At 35.9% G+C, this 20437-nt stretch overlaps 1 protein-coding gene across 1 annotated transcript in view; it reads right to left on the minus strand.

Annotated features, from left to right (window-relative positions):
- Nucleotides 1-20437, minus strand: part of LOC106922345 (adhesion G protein-coupled receptor D2) — a 79174-nt gene that overhangs the window by 53395 nt on the left and 5342 nt on the right. Inside the window, exons 7-20 of the mRNA XM_014994660.2 lie at nt 20026-20090; nt 19408-19698; nt 19178-19289; nt 18911-19057; nt 18513-18615; nt 18119-18230; nt 17584-17639; nt 17028-17154; nt 16524-16627; nt 14598-14700; nt 13410-13563; nt 13001-13134; nt 12554-12669; nt 11128-11248 (exon numbers count right to left, since the gene is read on the minus strand). Coding sequence (XP_014850146.2) covers nt 11128-11248; nt 12554-12669; nt 13001-13134; nt 13410-13563; nt 14598-14700; nt 16524-16627; nt 17028-17154; nt 17584-17639; nt 18119-18230; nt 18513-18615; nt 18911-19057; nt 19178-19289; nt 19408-19698; nt 20026-20090 — 1745 coding nt within the window. The remainder of the gene's footprint in view (nt 1-11127; nt 11249-12553; nt 12670-13000; nt 13135-13409; nt 13564-14597; nt 14701-16523; nt 16628-17027; nt 17155-17583; nt 17640-18118; nt 18231-18512; nt 18616-18910; nt 19058-19177; nt 19290-19407; nt 19699-20025; nt 20091-20437) is intronic.

Raw genomic sequence — 20437 nt, forward strand, 5'->3', positions numbered from 1 at the left:
AAAGGTTTCTACTTTTTTTTTGCCAAATAAGTTGTATTTCCCACATTTTTGACTAAAAATAAATAAAACACATAAATCAATTGCACACAGTATTTGCAAAATAATAATAATTGTTTAACAAAAAACTGAGTGTCTGGTATTGAGGTAATTTATCCAATATATTGTATTTGTTTAGCACACCATAAAATAAAAACAAAATTAACATAACTGTGGCAGAAATTTAAGCTTAATTTAGTGAGACAGGGCTGCTACTCTATGAGAATTTGTGTTTTGACGAGATGTTTGTCAAAGAAAAGACTCAACATGTAATTAACATCTATTTATTACACCATTATCTCTGGAATAAAAGTTTAGAATAAAAAAAAAATACAGTGCGACTGAAATAATTGAAAGAAAAAATCTAAAACATTTGTTCTTAATTGTGCAAGTAATTTCTGCAAGAGCTGAAATGTCAAACACGGCATAATAATGCCAGTGATGCAGAAGCTGCAGCGCTGGCAGGGCCTGCCTTTGATCTAGTAATGACTCTGTGTTTGTAAAAACTGTGAAGATCGGGCTACAGGTCTCCCTGCCTCTCCCCCGTCTCTCCCTGCTCTGGCCCAGGCTCTGTTCTCACTCTCCAAGTTGTTTGATTGGCACATGCTTTCACCTAATGAGGGATAATTACTAAGTAAAACAAGTGGGAGACCACATCTGCTCAGTGTAAAAAGAAGTCCAGGCCTGGCGCAATCTGTCAGCCGAGGCTCTCGGATTGTGTGAGCGAAATGGCTTTACCCACCTTCGCTGGCTTCTCGCTCCAAGACAAACCCGCCTCCGGGACCCCCCACCCCTTCCTTCTCCTCCCCTCCTCCTCCGGACCCAGACGAGAAGCAGATTAATAGGAATCAGCATGTGGCTGTAAACACTCAGCGGGAAGAGTGCATATCTGTGTGTGTTGACATGGATAGGAAACGACCCGGGGTATCTGTGGAGGGCAGGCCGGGGGCCACAGCAGGAAGGGCAAAAGGCCAGCGAGGGACGATCAACATCCCAATCAGTGTCCCGCTGCCAGAGCCGTTGTTCTCCGTCTCTAATCGCTGCCGTTTTGTTTTCCTTCACACAATGCTCTACTGTAATGGTAGTAAAATATACAGGTAGCCACCCTGCTTTCCAGATACTTCACTGCCCATTAATCATCCCCGCATGGGATTTACTCTGGATAAGTGGTTTCTAGATCACTTGTCCATAATTAGAGATAACGGTTTTAATTAATGGGAATAACATAAATCAGAAAGGAAACCATGTGGTGTGTGAATAGGGGAATTTCATGGCTTGTACTTGACAAAAGTCCTCTGATTAAAAAGAAATTTAAATTAAAAATAATAATTAAGGATAATTTGTAGAAAAATCCTATTTTGAAATGTGAGATGTTTGCTAAAAAAAAAAAAAAAAAAAAAAAAAAACTCAACAACTATTTAGCCATTCTTTAAATATCACATTTTTTCATTAAAGAGCAAATGAAAAAGAATTTGAAGAATAATTTATGATGAGAGTATTGAAAAACACAAATACATCATCACTGATGTATTCAAAGCTGCAAGTTAACCGAGAAGAAAACCACACTAACACTACAAATAAGGTTAATAAAATGCATCCACTGGTGAGAATGGTTTAGAAAAAAAGATAATGAAGATATATACACCGAAAAAAATTACATTTTAGAAACTTTTTGAGCAATGTTTATTTGCGTCAAGGCAGATGCAACAAAAAAGAGGGCCGCTCGCGTCACGTAAAGTGGTTCAAACTGGACAGGCATTTAACCTCCAACACCTACAGGCTTTTCTCAAGCAGATCTAAGCATCTCCTTACCACCCAGTCGCTGAAACAACCACACTGTTTTGCTTTCTCGGCCTACTCTGACCCAGTTCTCACTAATTACCCTCAAAGTATACATCAAAGACGGGTAAATCCAGGGATCTGCGGCGACGCGGCGGGGTAAGGAAAACCAGGACTATCCCTAACCTATTCACCCCATGCCATCACTGATATGGCTGTTTTAAGGTTGTGTGAGTGCGCACACATGCCGAGCAGTGTCAGCCAGTACAAAAGGCAAGGCGGTGAACTTATAAATAGATCGGTCATTGTTTCGACGTGGGTAATTTCTGGTGTCTGAGCTGTTCCTGACACTGTCTGCAGCACAGATTGGAAGACGGGAAGGAGGGGACGTGGGAGAGTGAGGTCATGAAGGTGAGAGTCAGCTGATTGAACGCTTGCTTGCTAACATGCATTTGCAGACAAGGATAAAAACAGAGACATATATATCTGCTTATGACAAATGGCAAAGCAGGGAGGATTTTACAAATTAGATGGGCGGTAAGCTAGCAGAACACACACTTTCAAGCACACAAAAAAAGCACACAAAGGTATGGTTTGGCAGGGGCAAGGGGGCTCGTTTGCTTTCTTATGACACAGTCAATTACTAAATTGAGCTGGCAGGTAATTCTAAGGCAAATAAATGCAGGCAGGTTTAACAGAAGAAGAGGTCTTAGAGGTGGTGGTGCAATGACAGGAATTCTCTCGCCTTTTTTTTTTTTTTTTGACAGGAAACCTATTATATGCACCGCTTTATTTTTGCAGGCCAGTTTTCAATAACTGATGTTTCCAAAAGTATTTCACTCCCACCAAAAGGGAAAGAAAAAGTCAGGCATAGTTCATCACATATTCGTTTTGCTGCCCTCTCTTTTTTACGCCTAGACTTAATATTTACATTATATAAGAAAATGACTGCTGATATTATACTTTCATAAGAATTTCCTGTATGAAATTTAGCATTTGGAGTTAAGCCTCCCTCTTCTGTTAGAAGTTCTACACTCAAACAACATTACAGAGTGCTCTACATAGATTTTTTTTCTTTAAACAAACAAACTAAAGAAAAAAATAGAAGAGAAGGAGAAATAAAACACACTATAAATATACTACTTAAAAAAAACTCCAACATCCTCATTATAAGTGCCATCTAAAAGAAGCGTACTGGGAGTCAGGGCCGACCTTGGTATCCCGTTTGAATATTGTTTTTAATGCCGTGCCTGGTAATTGAGAATGCAATGCTAACAGTGGACTTTTCTTTCTTCTCTTATTTTCTTGGGCAATGGGGATGCAAACAATCTTGTCATGAAATTATTTATTTGTTGTTTTTTTTAAACCATGCTTCAGAATTAACCAGTAACACAAAGGAGTTTTTTTTAATGTAAAAAACTAAATAAATAAAAAATAAACGCATCAGTTGTATCCCACTGCATTAAAAAAAAAAAAAACTGAGCAAAAAAATAAAAATAAAAGATAAAATAAAATAAAGTGAAGCAGTGAAGCAGGCAGAGCATGCCACATGGACAAAATTACCAATTGAGTGAAACAGGAAAGGAAAACGTTCCTTCTGAATGGGGCTGCTGTTCAAGTCTGGATGAGTCGAAAGAGAGAAACGTGACCCGGAATCTGATGTTTTTGTTTCCTCAGCTAAATGAAACGCACTGACTTGGAGTGGATCTTGTTCAAGCCAGATTGTGATAGTTAATGCCCATTAACTTGTATAGGTTTCTTAAGAAAGACACTGTATGCTCAATTCTTCTCCAAATCTATAAGCAGAAATAAAATTCTACATCATCTTATCTAGACTTAGGCCCCTATTAGTTTTTGTTTAGAATTAGCTTCCATTTACATTGTGTGAAGTCACAAAAAAACTCACATTTGAAGGCAATAAAAAGCCAAATGATTCTATCCATGCGTTATAAAATTAATCCAGTTAGACTTAAATTAAATTAGGCCTAAGTATTTATCATCTTGTTTATAAAAAATGTGTAAAATTTGTTATCAACAATAAACACCAGCTATGGTGTTTAACAATCCCAAAAATTAACAATATTGTCAAGGTTGTTAATTTCCTACTCCATATTGTTATCTCATTGACAAAATGAATTAATATCAACAGATTTCAAATTATGATTAGAGTTGTTATCTTGTGCTGTTTAGCAATAAAAAATAACATCTCAATGTAACGAGTGTCCCAAAATAACTTATTTAATAACAATCGGTATTTAAAGAGCAGGACTCGACTTTGTGAGGCTTCCACTGCTGTGACATGCAGTAGCAGCCATACAGACAAGAAGAAATTGAACAGTTTGAATGAAGTTATGGTAAAATGAGAAGAAAACAAGTGAGCAACTTGTACCAATTTGTAACTGAGCTTCAAATTTAACAACAGACTCAAGATACTGGGTTACTGTTTGACTCCAAGACCAAAGACAAGAGCACTCATGTGTTTATTAATAATTAAATATGAGCAGAGGTAAAAGAGTAATAACATAAAGTAAAGTATGGATGGGTTTACTGGTGAGCTAAAACTAAAATATCACTGATATCCGAGTAAAAAGTTATTCATATAAGGCCTAATTAATTACAAGTGACTATATGTGTTTGTGTACACAAACCTGTTAAAACCACCAACTGTCTCTTAGAGTTTTGCTCTAAGCAACTTCTGAGTGAAAAAAAATAGAAAACCTCTTCTTGCACAATCATTTTAGAGGCCATAAAAGCATTGCTTACTCACACAACAAATCTTCCATATGGCAAAAATCAATAGGCAGAGCAACACTTTATTGATCATATCTATATCTTAGATATACTCTGATGTCAACTAGCCAAGTCTGGTCTGTGCCCGTGTGTGTGTGTGTGTGTGTGTGTGTGTGTGTGTGTGTGTGCGTGTGTGTGTGTGTGTGTGTGTGTGTGTGTTTGTCTAAGTGTCGATATCTGTTTGGTGGTAGTGAGCGTATTTTAATGCAAATATTAAATTCTAAAATATCTTGCAAGAATGTGAATCAATCTTACGATTAAATTATGGTGTGGAGTAGTCTTTTAGAAAAACAAAAAGTACAATTCAGCTAAAAAAAAAAAAAGTTGTAATGTCTTTCAACTCATACAAATAAATGCACTTTAACTTTTAAGTTTAAAATAATTACACACCTTCTTTCTAAAACAATACAACAATGCTTTCTCAAAGTTGTTTTTAGACCTTGATAAAATGATGAATTTCATATCTAAAGGTTTATTCCGCCTGTGAAAATCTCCTAAGTCATGAGATTTACGATAAAACTGAAAATGTTTGTTAATGTGAGGAAATAGATCTAAATACAACGTGATGAAACAGACAAAATAACTTTTCTTATCAATTTCTGTGACTACTCAACTTTTATAAAGGCACAGGGCTGCCCTCCTCAGGAAACAAAGCACTATAACAGAAATAAACCAACACATTTCTGAGTAGCACTTTCCCAGTCAAAGTCAACAACTATCAACAACTCGCAGAGAACAAACATCACCTTAATATTTGCTTTACCAACTGCTCAACTTCCTTCACCTCTCCTATGCTTCCTTTTTTTTCTCACCAACATCTAACTATCTCTGAACCTCAAAGTTATTGATAGTTTAAAGTTATGGGATAATAATAGGATGGACACTGCATGACCAGGAACCTATTATACCCGGATAATAGATGGTACGGGGATTTTGAACGACATTACCCCGAGATTGGATGACAAAGAGTGGAAGAATTTATGGCCTACCCAAAGAGCACCCATTCTTCTCTTCTATCTCTTGCTGATAAGGGAGTAGATGAGGCATGACTGTATTTATGGTGAGGATGTTCATAAAAAAATAAATAAAATAATAAAACAAGTAGTAGCAGGTAAGAATAAAAAGTTTCAAGCGTTCAAAATTCATGCTGATGTTTATTTTTGATAAAAAAAATATAAAATATGACAAGGGACCGTGATTTCTCACATTTAAAAGAAGTCAAGAAAATGTAGATGCGCCACAAAATCAGGTTTTCACTGGATTCCATTATTCAGCCAGAATGGCCTGACCTATGACAAGCTGTTCTGAAAAAAAAGATTTTCTGATCTGCGAACGCACTAAATGTAAGTGCTACCGGTTAGTGTTAGCAAAAACGCTCGATGATGTCGATGATTACTGTTCGAAGATGACAAAAAGTTAGCATCAGGGAAGTGTTCTTGATTAGGTGACAGAAAGCAAAGAGATATAAAAGCTATTCAAAAGGAAGGACATATTTCCCAGGGCATGTTGGGATACGTCTGCGGTTCATTTAGGCTGCGAGAGAGCAAGACATAAAGTAAATTAAGGAGTACTGAATAGTTGTCAGTTGTCATGTCTGACCTCCTCCATGAACTGAATTTCAAAGTTCTAGGAGCCTTTTGGAAATCTAAATGAATGCAGACCTCCAGAAAATACAGACGTTACAGAGATTGTTTTGTAACACACACAATGCGACTTTGTCTCGACTCCTACTATGAATATTTCTGGACAACACAGCAGAAAGGCTATTTTGTATCTCGTATTGAAACAGCTCAAGAGCCACTGGAATTTGACAAAAATCGACATCTGCAGGTGATTCGTACATCTCTACTAGGTTGTCTGATTTGAGAATGTTACTCCACGGGTCAATAAAGGTACAAGTCCTGCACCTTAAATGACAAAAGTAGATTCTGGTTGCAAAGTAACACATGGCAAACATTTGATTTGTTGTAATTAAATACAAACAAAGAAATAGAAAAAAATAAAACATCATGATGATCACAGGAGTGGAGTGAGAGCGTGACACAAAACCTCGATTCGGGACATAAAATATAATAGTGCTTCCTACAAGTTCAGAAAGACAAAAGTGCATTAATGCCAGTGATTTTTTTTTCACTATAATGTGTTCAGGCAATAACAGCAGTGGAGATAGTTTGTAGTTGTAAGGATTGTAGTGGGGGAGATGAGCGAGCTGCATCAGGGAGAGCTATAAGAAAAGGCTGGTCAACATTATCTGTTTTATTGATTTCATAGTAAAAGCTTGCTGCTTAAGCTTTATGTTATTTGGGCTGGGCCCATTGAAAATATAACAGCTACAAATAAAGGAAAAAAACACACACTGTTAAAATTTCTTACCTATTTATGGGTTTGTTTGTTTTATCACTTGTCTGCCAGAAATTTGCCTGTCCCAGTCTTATGGTTATACCAATTTAATAATGTGTGTGAATGGTATTTAGTCTACTCTCTAACAAACAGATTTGTTGACACTGAAGATGGCAAGACTGTCTTCAGCTCAAGTGTACCGTTACACAGTAAAACAAAAAATATCAAGGAGACAAGAGAAAATGGCCAGTGCCAATGCCGTGACACCACAGCTTCTTTGCTCATAACTAAATTCTCAGATAAACATGAGGACGGATGATGAAATTTGCCAAGTTGAGGTAAGAACATTAAATGCTGAACCAGCTTCCTGAGAGCTGAGAAAGAAAAAAAAGAGAGAAATCATAACTCAGGCACATTCTGCAGCCGTAGATTTTCTGACATGAAGTAGCAACTGTCCATACTTGTAACAACACAATCACTAATAAGAGATACCATCAATAAATTGCAACTTAAACATATTCTGCAATCTATGTCTTCTTTTTTTTTTTTTTCATCCAACCACCTTCATCAGAACAAATTAAGCCTTTTCTAGCCTATAATGGCATTGAGTTTTCTTTAAGGTCTCATCTGCTTGTGCCAATTTTGACCGATTTAGTTCTATAAAAAATACATGAAAGACATAAGATGTTCCACAAGAAAAAAAATTATATTTTTCAACAGGGAGGAGGACAAGTCTGAATCGAACATAATCATTGTGACGGCCATGAAACCATCCATCGTTTTCCTTTCAGTTTGTAATCATGCATATTTTTTATTTAACACATAAAATCCCTATAGGATATGTTGGAATTTTTGGCTATAATGTGATAAAAGTGAACTTTTGCAAGGAACTGTACAGAGGCAGGTGCTGCCCTGCACATGGAGAGTGGCTGCAGAGCCTCAACTCCTGCTGAACTTGGATTTGAGTTCTCTGACTCCAATCCATTCAAGGCTAGTTAGTTTGAAGTGAAACCTAAAGTTGTAAACCTCCCATGTATATTTTGTATAAATGTAGTGAGACGTTTCAGAAGCCAGATTATAATGGGGTCTTAGTTTCACCTTGGATATTATTTAAGCCGCATGTGAGAAAACTGTTTGAATCTGCTCTCACTCATTGATACAGTTCTGGCATAAAAGCCACTTGAATGACGACGTTGACCAAATCACCTGCACAACATTAAATATGGTTGAGTTTGGAGTCCGAACATGCCCGCACGGTTGTTAAAAATAGGTTTATTTGTCAGCGGTTTACCAAAATGTAAAAGCCCAAGAAGTTTTCCTTATGATCACTTGGATATTTATCCTTCAGAATGGGGCGTTTTCTGTAAAATTGAATGTTTTCAGCAAGAAATGTTTTAGCTTTTTACATTTGTATTTGCTTTTATCAAAGAAAAATTCATTGATTCATTAAAAGAGTCCCTGAACTAATATAACAAACCGCCATAGAAAATAGAATTGTTGTCTTTATACAAGAAAAAACAAAAAAAACGTATTCACTTTTGTTCAAGTCACTGATTAAAAGTGTAATCAATAAGTGACTAAATTTTTTGGTGTCTTTTAGTTAATGACCAGGGCCATACTGCATCGTCAAAAAGAGAAAACTTAAGAGATCCACGAAATGTAGAAAAGGAAGCAGACAAAGAAAATCGGACTGTAGGATTCAGAGATGAAAAGCTGAATAGACAGAGCCGGTTAGAATTAAGCACATAACAGTAATCCATATCAGATATTAAAATGTTAAACAGCGCAGTCCTACAACAAGAGCAAAGTAAAAAAAAACCTGTGTTAATTACTGTCGACATGGAAAAAATATAATTAGATATGAGAGGGAAACAGAAACTATTTATGGTAAGCAAAGGATCTGACTTAATGATTAGAGTGGAGCTAAGTCCTCTATTGATTTTCCGGTTAAATATACAGCTCAATTACAGATACAGCTGATTAAAAGATAACTACAACCTGCAAAAGCAGATGCAGAGAAGCGGGGGAGGAGGGGAGAAGGGCAGAAATACAAAGTGGTCTGCTACAGAGAAAGTATTACAAAATATGTTTCAAGTTTTCTGTTTGGACAGCAAAGTAGAAAATAACACTGAAATGCAGAAAATCATGATCCAAACAGGTGCCTTTCTTATTAAAGAATAGATGCATATTTGAATATTAATGTGTGTGCCTAAAATGTCAAACAAAAAATATAAAACAGCAAGAACAGCCCAGTGTCCACTAAATTTTTAGAAAGGGGTTTTGACAATGTGAACTAAAGAACAATAATACTGGGCTTTGAATACAAAAAAGCAGAAAATAAAATAAAAAGAACAATTAGAGTACAATTTTCATGTTAAAGTAATTCCCTTTTTAACACATAGACAGCAACCTTTTCCCCTTTTTACTTTATATTTGTCAATGACAAGTAAAAACACCTTGATATATGCCGTACCCTCTTCATATGAGAAATGCAGAATTGCTAAGTTTAATAGAAAACCTTTTTGTTCCTGATTTATGAACAAAATATTGTTTACATTGCTTAAACTGTGATGTTATTTACAACCTTTGCCTTTTTCCAGCTGACAGTAACAAACAGATGGTCGTTTTAAAGGCCTTGCATAAGAAAAAAACGTAGAACAACAATTTCTTCTAACATATTACATTATTACAAATCACTACATGCAATTAAAATCAGCCTAATGTTCCCAGAATGCAGTTTTAAGTGAGGGAAAAAGATAAAACTGGAATTAGTACAGATGGGTATTCTTGGTCAAACTCAGGGCGAGGCTGACTGAGGCCCTAAGCACAAATTCATCCAGGGGCCTAATTCCAATTAAGACCAAGAAGCAACATAGTGCTGCTAACTTCTGTTATATTGTCTATGCTTTAAAAAGTACTGACCTAATTGTGAATTAAAATGTATGACAAACTGTGTGTAGTTCAGTTGCTTCAAATTATTTATTACTGATGAGAGTTACAGATAAAGTGCTAGTTTTAAAAATAGTATATATATTTTTTTCAATATTTAATGTCCATTGTGATTCTATAAAGGCAACGCAAGGTAAAAGGATCAGCTTAATATTTTTGATTTTTAGGTAAATTGTGAATTCAAAACATTTAGGGGTCTGAAAATATGTTTTTAGCTCGCGACACATTTTTGAGCAGGTTTTCCCAACTACTGCAGTGAACCAGAAGAGAAGTACAGAATTGTAAATGCACATATTTAATCTATTTAAACAATTTAAAGCCTGATTAACAACATGTTGGAAGAAATGCACCATCTCAAATTTTTATAATCCTTTTGTTAAGTGAAATAAAATATGACAACTTCATGTGCTATGGCAACCATGGAAAAAGATCAAAATATTGCAATAATATTTACAGTTTTGATGTGTGTAAAAGCTTCTTTTTTTTTTTTTTTAAGGTTAGACATTTGAAGAAATAGCTACATAAGCTTTAATTATTACTCAAGCTACAGAGGCATTCCTCTGTATATGAATAACCTCCATATTTGAGAACATTTCCTGTGAGAGCCGTCAAAGTCTCTTGGTAAGTTTGTGTAGCGTCACCGTACTTGGAAAGTGCAGTGTTTACGCGGTTAAAGTTATATTCATACGAATGCCTGCCAGGATAAAAAGTTCCTCAGCAGAGAACTGCACTGACAGCAAATGAGAAACTAAACTGACACTTTAATGTTCCAGCTGATGAGTAAATGAAAGGAATTTTCAGAGAATCTTGTTCTTCGGTTTTCTTTTCATTAGAAATTAACCTTAAAATCCATCCAATATATTGTTTTCTTCTTTTTATATTTCACCAATGGTACCACATCAATTTTCTAAATAGATTGTGCAATTATCTGTCTATTGCTTCTTTTGCATCGATTTGTGCTTTTTATATCTGGTCCAGAGACCTTGTACAGTCACAACAGGAATCTATCCCATGTAAAAAGAAGGGGAAAAAAGAAGAAAAAAAAACATGCATGAATGTGCATGAATGTGGGACCATTAAACTTGTTTATGCATTCATGGAGACTTTAACCTTTTTTTTGTTAGTACAAATTAAGTGCAAAACCTTGGGATGTGAAGTGTTTCTTTTCTGTAATATCAAATTTTTTAGTCTTCAATGTCTGTTCTAATAACATACATGAGTGTGTATGTGTACCTGTAGGGAATTGAGAAGAATGAAGAGGTAGGCCATGACGATGGAAAATGGTACCAACACGCCGAAGAGCCATGTCAGTCCAAGGATTGGCAGCAACACCAACACCGCTTTCACTGCGGCCCTGCACTCACATGAACACAAGAATAAATCAAGTACGGAAATCAAACCACACACACACGTGAATCTGAGCTAAGAAACATAAGCAAGATCTGATGAAGTTCTGACAGTCAATTTTATTTAATTTCCAATTCAGATCAATATTATTTAACCTTTTTTTTTTTTTAAGTCGAGGAATATTTCATTTGGACAGCAACTCTTCCCTGGACAAAACCAAAGACTTGCATTACCATGCAACGCTAATGTGAGGAAAAAAACTTCAAATATGCACAGGAAGAAACATGCTTGGGAAAAAAAATAAATAAATCTCTGAATTTTATTAACGGATATTGGAACATGTAAAATATGTTTGATCTGAAATGGATGAACAATTTTTAGACCCAAACAAAAAGTACAAAAAATAATTCAACTATTCAGATTACTTTCTGATTATATTAAGCTTTATTTCCACTTCTTCCAGCTTGCATAGTATCCACCCTTGCATTTTCAACTCCTTTTAGAAGAAAACCCAGCAGCTCCAGCAGGCTGCTTCTTCCATACACAAAGCCATGTGGGCAGGAAAGCTGATGTGGTGACAACTTCCCACCCTCAATGTGACTTAATTCTGTTTAGAGTCAAATTAGCTTCCCACTCAGGTGACTGCCAAAACCGCAACAGCTGTCTGTGCATTTGTGTGTTTGTGAAATGACATGCACCTAGAACTGGTTTATTCTGTGAGCCAATGTGTTTGACTTTCCGGCTGCCGCCCAGAGGTGCGACACAGTTCAAGGCCTGCATTGAAAACTCTCACAGTGCATCTACTATGCTCCTCAGTGGACCCACAAATTAAAACATCCACATAAATACACAGTTTTATTTGTATTACCATCAGATTTTAACACTAATCGTGTATGGAGGAAGGGTATGTTGCATGCAAAAAATGAACTCTTATTAGAGCAACGATACACTTCATACCATCCCTGAATCGAATTTTTTAAAAAAAGTGATACAGTACAGTGTTATAAACCAAAAACTCTTACAAACCTTACAGGACATCAACACCCAATAAAAGCAGGACAAACACTAAGGAACTGTAGGAATTTTAATTATAAAAGCTACATGGAATTACAACATATTATTAACACTTGAACTAATTTAAATATTTTAAAAATATACAGAATTAATGCAAAGCTACTTAAAATATATATTTTGGCAGGTTGATAAAAAAGAAAATACATTTGGATTCAATTTGTGACTACAGCTTTCGCCCAGCATCCCCGACACATTCATTTTTAAAAGAGGACAAATGGTGCCTCCTAGTGGCCACTACCTGATCTGCTCATAGGCTTGCTCGGCAGGACTCATGCCCAAGGCCAGCATGATGGACCTTCTCTTTGCTGTCGAGATGGTGATGATTACCACCCTGGTCAGAACCAAGATATTGACCTGGAAATATATTTTAAACAAATGAAAATAGAACAGAAAAAAGTCAGATAATTACTCTTATTTTGCTGTATGTCTTTTCCTTTTTGACTGTTAGAATCTTCTGTGCAAACAAATTATTACCGATTTCCTTGTCTAATAATGTGATTCACCTTTAAAAAAATATATAATAATGCAAGCTCACATATGTTAACTTGAAGAAAAAAACATAACAGTACATAACAGTAACAGTTGGATTTCCAGATACACAAAAGCTGAATGTTCTTTTTATTTAGCACTTTAACAGCGAAAGTAGCACAATCATCAACTTAAAGTAAATAAATAAATTCCTGACCATTATGATGAAGATGACCGGACCAACAAATCCCCAGATGATACCATTTTGGACACTGAGCCAGCAGTAGTCATCAGCTGAGTATTTGCCTGAGGCCGATGCAAGAGTGATGGTGACGATCAGCACAGGAAGACCTGGTAATATTAAGATAAAAATGTATTTACTTGAGATTAAGTAGTTTGAATTTAAAAGAAAAAAAAAAGGAAATACATGGAGATTACAAACATTTGTGGTACTCAATTATTTTTATTTATGAAAGATTTATTTTAAAAGGTTTATTTAAATTTTAAAGAATATCTGAGTAATGTCTAAGATACGTATGACTTTACAGGTGTTTTCATAAAGGCACCAGACCTGATTTGCTTTTTCAGTGACAAGACAACGATTCATATGCACAAAACCACCATACCCCAACCGATGAGATAGTAATACTTCATATGATGATCCTCGCTGAGGTTGACTGCAACCACTTTGCTCCAGAGCAGCAGCCCTTCAACCAGCATCCAACTGAAAGCTGCCATGAAGAAAAGATGGAGCAGCGCAGCAACAAGTGTGCAAGCCACCTGCGATTACACGAAAATCACAAACAGAGAAATTGCAAGATTTTGGCTTACATTTCAAAGTGAGGTTATGCGGTGACCTTCACTTCACTTTGCAATTAATAATTGCAAAGAAGTCTCATAAAAGGTTCATTAATAAAATAATTAAATATGGTTGATATGATATGTAATATCATAACTGATCAAAATACTGCGTCATGATTGTTATATAGAGTTTGAAAAGGACATTTTCAGACACCCATTAGTAAGACACATACACATTTTTTCTCACTGTCTGAAACTCCAATCAGCAGTTTCCAAAGGCATGACATCACCATCCGGGCATTCCCCTCAATGTTTAAAGCGGGCAATCGTTCTGATCTGATTTAACTTCAGACAGTGAGAACAAACGTGTATGTATCTTTGCAATTAGTGCCTGACAATTTCTGGTTTCACCTCTAAATACAGCTTCCATAAATTAAAGATGTTGGAAAACAAATAAATTGCAATAGAATTACAAAAGACACTGAACATCCAAACAAGTTAATTATGTTGTATTATTTCAGGCCTTGTTATGGAAGACCTTATTAATACTAAAATAACCAACAAGCATCTTCTCACCCTCAGGGGGGAAAAACTAGTCTTGACTAACGGGTCAAGGCATCTTAGTAACCACCAGAGGCCGATTGGTACAGCTTTTATGGTCACTTATGTTACATCATCTGCCAAAATTATTTGTTTTCCATTTGTTTTTACATATTCAACCTCAATTAAAAGCAAAACAATTTATTGTATTTGGTTAATTAGACCTTCTAATAGTTATGAGTTTGATATTTTTGTCGTTATGACTATAATTTGTATGTCATGCAGGAGTAAAATTAAAAACATGTATGTAACCAGTACAAAGTTGCTGTTTAACGGTGGCATATTTTCCCACCAGCAAGCTTACAATATCTCATTTGATTCACATTTGTCCATAATATATGTCCCTAAGAGTGACAACATTACTCACACAGACTGATAAATAAAAGAAGATTTGTTTCCTGCCTGTACGCTACCTTGCTGTGTATGGCGGAGCCACTGCAGAGCAGAATCACCTGGGCACAGATCAGAGCTATAAACAGGTTTTTATGGATGGAGGTCCGGTCTGATTTAGGGATGCTATAAACACAGAAAGGGACATTTTAAAAGGAAAAATGTTTAGTGAGACTGAATCACATCATATGAGTGCTGATGAAATGTTTGAACTCAAATGAAAGTTTAGGTTTTTCTTCATTTGGTCTCTCTATAGATCCTTATGGCATGTGTTAAAGGGCAGCAGAGATCATTGTTGCAAACTTAAATCAATTACCCATAAAAGTACAAAATAAACGTAATGACAATACAAAACGTAGATTTATGTTAACGGCTTGAAGTTAAAGGAAGAAATGACAAACTATAAAGAGAAACTATAAAACGAAAATCTATGACTTTGACTGTAAAAGACAAGCTCCCAAATCTAAATTTAGTGTCCATTTTTCATTAATTCTGCCTGATAATCCTCATGAGGACAGGTGTTGGTGAACCCAAATGGAAGGTAACTTTGGCTGAAGTTTTCAACAAAAACCATCTTGAAGTAGCTAAGTAAATTAAACGATAAATGCCAAATGATTGTTACTATTTCCTTGGATACACTGAAAAAGCTCAGTGTGACTAATATGTAAAAAAAAAAGAAAATCAATGGCAATCTCACTTAGTGAGATCAAGAATACATTTTTCCACGTGTAAGATTACTTTTACTTTTATTGTTAAGTTAAAGAAAGAGGATGTGACATCCATGTTAATTCAGATAAATTAATCCAACTATTTTATGCATGTGTCTATAATATAGCACCTCTAGTCACATCTGATCTAATTCTATAAATTTGCCACACGATTCCTTCAACTTGCTGAGATTTAATTGGAAATAAGGGAAAAGAAAAAGAAAAAAACCTTAGTTTCCTATTTTATTTTCCAGAAAAATACAATCGTTTAATGGCAATAAACATTTTTTTTATTGATAACAGAATCCATTGTCAGATTAAATAAAACTCATTTAAATGGGTAACAATAATAATTTCCTTTGTTCCCGCTTAATTTACTGAAGAAATTTAGGATGTGTCATTTTATACACAACAGAATAATATAATTACTCTTTTCACCAAAATATTAAACCACAACAAGCTGACACAGCTTTATGCTCCTCTTTATGAATGTGCTGCAGCAGTGCAGCAGTACTAAAACTTCCATTAAAGCTCAATTATTTAAACCAATTAGGCTAATGTCAGCACATGGTGCTTCACACCAAATACATTTTACAGTCTCTAAGCAAATCTCCACCTTTCCAGTCCGTGTTTTATCTGTGGAGTGGGATGAGTTAAATGAAGATCATACAGCAGAATGTGTGAAATGAACTGCTGCCCTCTTTGCTTTAAGGACATTTATAAATTGTCAGGGCAGCACCTCTTCTGCTGATTGAGATCCCTATGTGACTATAATGTTAATTGCCAGCTGTGGGTTTCCACCATAAAACTTCGGAGAGGACTCACATGTAGACAACAGCAATTACAGCATTAGCACGAGTCAATACTGATAAAAGCCTGGAGGACAGAAGGGAAGCGGCCAGATTCCCAATATGTCATCCCGTGCCAGATGAATGTGTGTATTTTTAGTCATTTCTGTTCATTTAAGAACCCATTCTGGAGTGTGAATCAGCACATTTTTCTAATAGGAGTAAGATTAACTAATAATACAAGCATCCATTATACTATCAGAAATAATCTGAATTGAAATGCATAACCAACACTTGGCAACAAATACCCATAGAATGAATGTTGTGGGAAAAGAAGTTTATTCTTAAGTTAAAGGCGAATCAAACCAGCTCAAAGTTTGTTGGCTGTGACAACACAGAGGCTATTTATTTGATTCATTGGCGAATGGAACGGGAATGTTAAACAGCTACTCACTCCAGGACAGTGAAGAGCATCAAGGTCACCACCAGTGCGCAGAGAGATGCCCCACAGCCGATGAACGTAAGCTTGGTCAAAATAAGCTCTTCTTCAGGACTCCACTGAAACAGAGGACACGCATGGTAATGGAAAAGAGAAAATGAACGTGGGAAACCTCTTCCAATATGAAGATTTGGTTGGTAAATCGTACGGTAAATCCTAAAATTTTATGTCGCTGTATTTTACCTTTCACTAGCTTAATTTATTTACATTTGTTTAATACACCATATATATTTGCTTGAATAAACTTAATTTGATTACGTGTAACAAATTACCGTTACTAACCTTTTTGTTTTTGGGTCACCTGTTTTCTTTTCTCAGTGTTCTCTTCAAATAATATAGGGTTTCTATGAGTGTATCTCTAGAGTTTAAACCTTGTCCCATGCTTCAATAGAAACTACCACGTATTAATTCATGTATGGAATTCACTTAATTACCTCATGTCAATAAATGTGTAGTTACCTTAGATTCCAAGTAATTCATCAGGACTGCAAAGTTGGTTGTGTGGTTGCACAGACATGAAGTATCACTAGAGCCAACAGAGATCAGGGAGCAGCCATCACTGGACCAGCCACTCCCGTGACTATGCCTAAATAATGGAGCACAAAAGCATTGACACAAACATAAATGTTCATTAGTTCTCCCCATGCATGAATGGGTTATCACAAGGTACTTTGGCCTTTGTCCTCAGGGGTGAGTGTGTGCATCTACAGTATATTTGTCATTTCTGCCTGTGTGTTGCCCTGTGTGGTGTACTCGGTCTCTCGTCCAGTGGTTACTGGAGACATTGGTTCGCATACATCTGTGTGTCGTAAAGGTATATAATACTAAGATGACAATACACTTTGATTTGCTATGCTTTTTTGGAATAAACTATTTAAGTCTGATCATATAAAATATGAGTTTTAAAAAACAATCTTTAGACCCCAATCTTGCCATTTATTAATTTCATTGAGATCTTATTGATAGAAAAATGTGCCATGTCTATTAAAGTGGATCTGCTGTTTGTCAAACTTACATCAGGCTGAAATTCCAAAATGCGCAAACAGCAGGAACTGTCTGGGAATACTTCGTCTAGAAACAAAAAGATAGATTTGTGTTTATTTGCCATCTTCTCCAATAGCAAAGTGTCAAAATACGAACATATCTCTTAGCATCCTACCATGAGGATCCCAGCATGTTCCCTTACATGCACCACGGCAAAAGCTATAATCATTGAGTTCTCCAGAATCTTACATGCATCTTCTCAAACCTTTCTATGCTGCTATTTCAAGAAAATCAATGCCTTTCCTGTTTGTCATCGGACAATGTTTTCATTCAAATCTATTATTCGTCTTTCATTTTGGACTCTTTCCCTCAGGAAAATTAATCTTTGTAAATAAATTTTACAATTTTTGTTAAAATTATCTCATTAGTAAAAATGCCACTTTTGGTGGGAACAAAAATATATATTTAAATAAAAAAAAAAAAAACATAAATCTTTGAATAGTAACTTCAATAATAGAATGAGTACATGTAATGGTTTAGATTACACCATGAACCACATCCCGTACCACTTGTGAAGATGAAAGGGTGTACTGGACGGCCACGGGGACGGTTTGGCCCTTCAAGACGTCTCGGACAGTCGCTGATATGACAGCAGAGGTTAGTTTGCCTGGAAGAGTACTAGAAAGGCAAAGGACAGTTATCACTAACATAAATCTTACTTTAAAATAATCTCCTGGCTTCATTTGTTTGAAGGACAGATGACTAATATAGAAGCATCAGTTTTGATGCAAAGGAAATTGATCATATTTATACAGTTCTGGAAGTTTTGCTTGACGAATGAAATATAACAAAATTAAGAAGTTCATTAGAAATATGAGATAAGAATAAATGGTTGAAGCAAGTTCAGATGTACTGTTTTTATTTCGGAATAACATCAGTGGTGGAGCAATAGTAGCTAACCTCTCTGTTTTGTTTAGCTGAGTCTCTGTAGATTTCTCCGCTGCAGACACAACCTCACTAAGGTGGCTGTAGTGGGTATGAATAAGCATCACTTCTTTACATCCTGTTTTCACAGAGAAAGAACAGCTTAATGTGTAATCCATCATAGACTGGTGACAACCAAAAGAACAGAAAGTGGCTATGAGTCAGCAACAACAACAACAAAATAAAGATAACTGAAAGTATCTTTAAACAAGTTGGGCCTCTGGCATGTTAAAAATATCTACCTATAACAGTAGCTTGTGTTACCATTTAAATTTAGAATTTTTGTCTATGGCTGACTTTCAAATATTAAAATCTAGGCATTAATTTTCATGGTACAAAAACAGAAGTCGTGGATGACGATATTTCATTCCTACCTAATTTATGCAACCGCTGTAGTTCAGAGTCTGGGATAATCAGTTCGTCGTGACGACCTCCTCTGGGCCTGTGAGAGGAGACTGCAGATGGCTTGAAGACCTGACTGCTGCTCTCAGGAGAAAGTTTTTGCCACTTCAGGTACACATCTGATGGCACAGGAAGCACAATATATGCACAGCATCTGTTATTTTATACTACTAATTCATGCTACGTGTATGAAGATGCAAATTCTGAGATGCAAAGAATAATTCAAAACAGTACACCACCTATGTTTTTAGTAGAGAGCGTGAAGCCCCTTTGCTGAACAGACAGTGTGTCTGCAAGAGCTTCGGTGAGACTATCAATGCTCTTGATGATTGTAAATGGTCCAGAGTTGACCTGCAAACAGTAAAAAAAAAAAAAAAAAAAAAAAATCACAATTAATATAGGAAGGGGTTTTATAGGTAGAAAATTTGATGAACAACTACTGTTACACAAATAAAATATCCTATCTCACCCCATCCTCGGTCTGACCAACCCACTGCGTAGCCGTTTCTGGCTCAAGCATCACATTTGCTAGGTTTAAATAGTTTGTAGCAATGGACATCATGACCTCTGCTGAATTGGTTCCTGCAGAGTAGGTGCTGGTTGCAATGCCATCAATCAGCTGAGCGAAGTAGAGGATGTCACTTGAGGTTAAGGGGTGATGGCCATCAGCCTCTACTGTATGCACAGCAGCCTGAGTCAGCTGCTGCAGGGAGGTCAAATCTGTGTTTTGGGAGGTGTTGATGCTTAGCTCCTCCATTACCTAGAGACACAGACAGACAGGCAAACAGCTCTGGATCACATTAAATTGACTAAATGATTTGCACTAATTAGATAAGTCCAAAACAGCATCTTTGTGGTAATAAAATAAAATTAGAAAGTGCTTCACAAATAAATAAATAAAAAAAACCCTCCTATGTCAAAATTATGTCTGATATAAAAATATCATACCTGATATACACAGACAAGGTTTTTAATGTAGTACCTCTGCTTTTATGGTTTCTTTCAGTATACTTACACATTTCTAAGTTTATGAGGATTAAATTACATCATATACTTTTGCCAAAGACAACTAGATGTCACAACTTACCTGCGTGATGTTTGGATATTTGCTCAGTTTACTGAAAAAAGGAGAGTTTGGCAAACTGGGCTTTGCTGCAAAAGTATAGAGAATAAAGTGTAGTCAGATCAACTGATACAACAAATTTGACAGATGAAACCTTGTGTGGCAAGTTATTTAAACTAAAGTTTGGATTATAGATAGTTTTAATTTTCATTTTTAATTATTATCATTCTTTGAGCATTTATGATTTTATCCCTGCCAAACTCCTGTGAGGTGTACCATAAAAAACTATTTTTATCACTTTTATTTCAGTCTACTTGCTACAGATGCTTGGAACTGAACTTTCTAAATGGCATCACAAACTGAAATGTTTGATTTGCAACTCCATGCTAGTCCGATACAGTCACAGTCTCTGGCCATTGCCCTGATATGAGATGCT

The sequence above is a fragment of the Poecilia mexicana genome, unplaced genomic scaffold, assembly GCF_051168715.1.
Source record: "Poecilia mexicana isolate PSO_F unplaced genomic scaffold, ASM5116871v1 scaffold_4, whole genome shotgun sequence".
Lineage (NCBI taxonomy): Eukaryota > Metazoa > Chordata > Actinopteri > Cyprinodontiformes > Poeciliidae > Poecilia > Poecilia mexicana.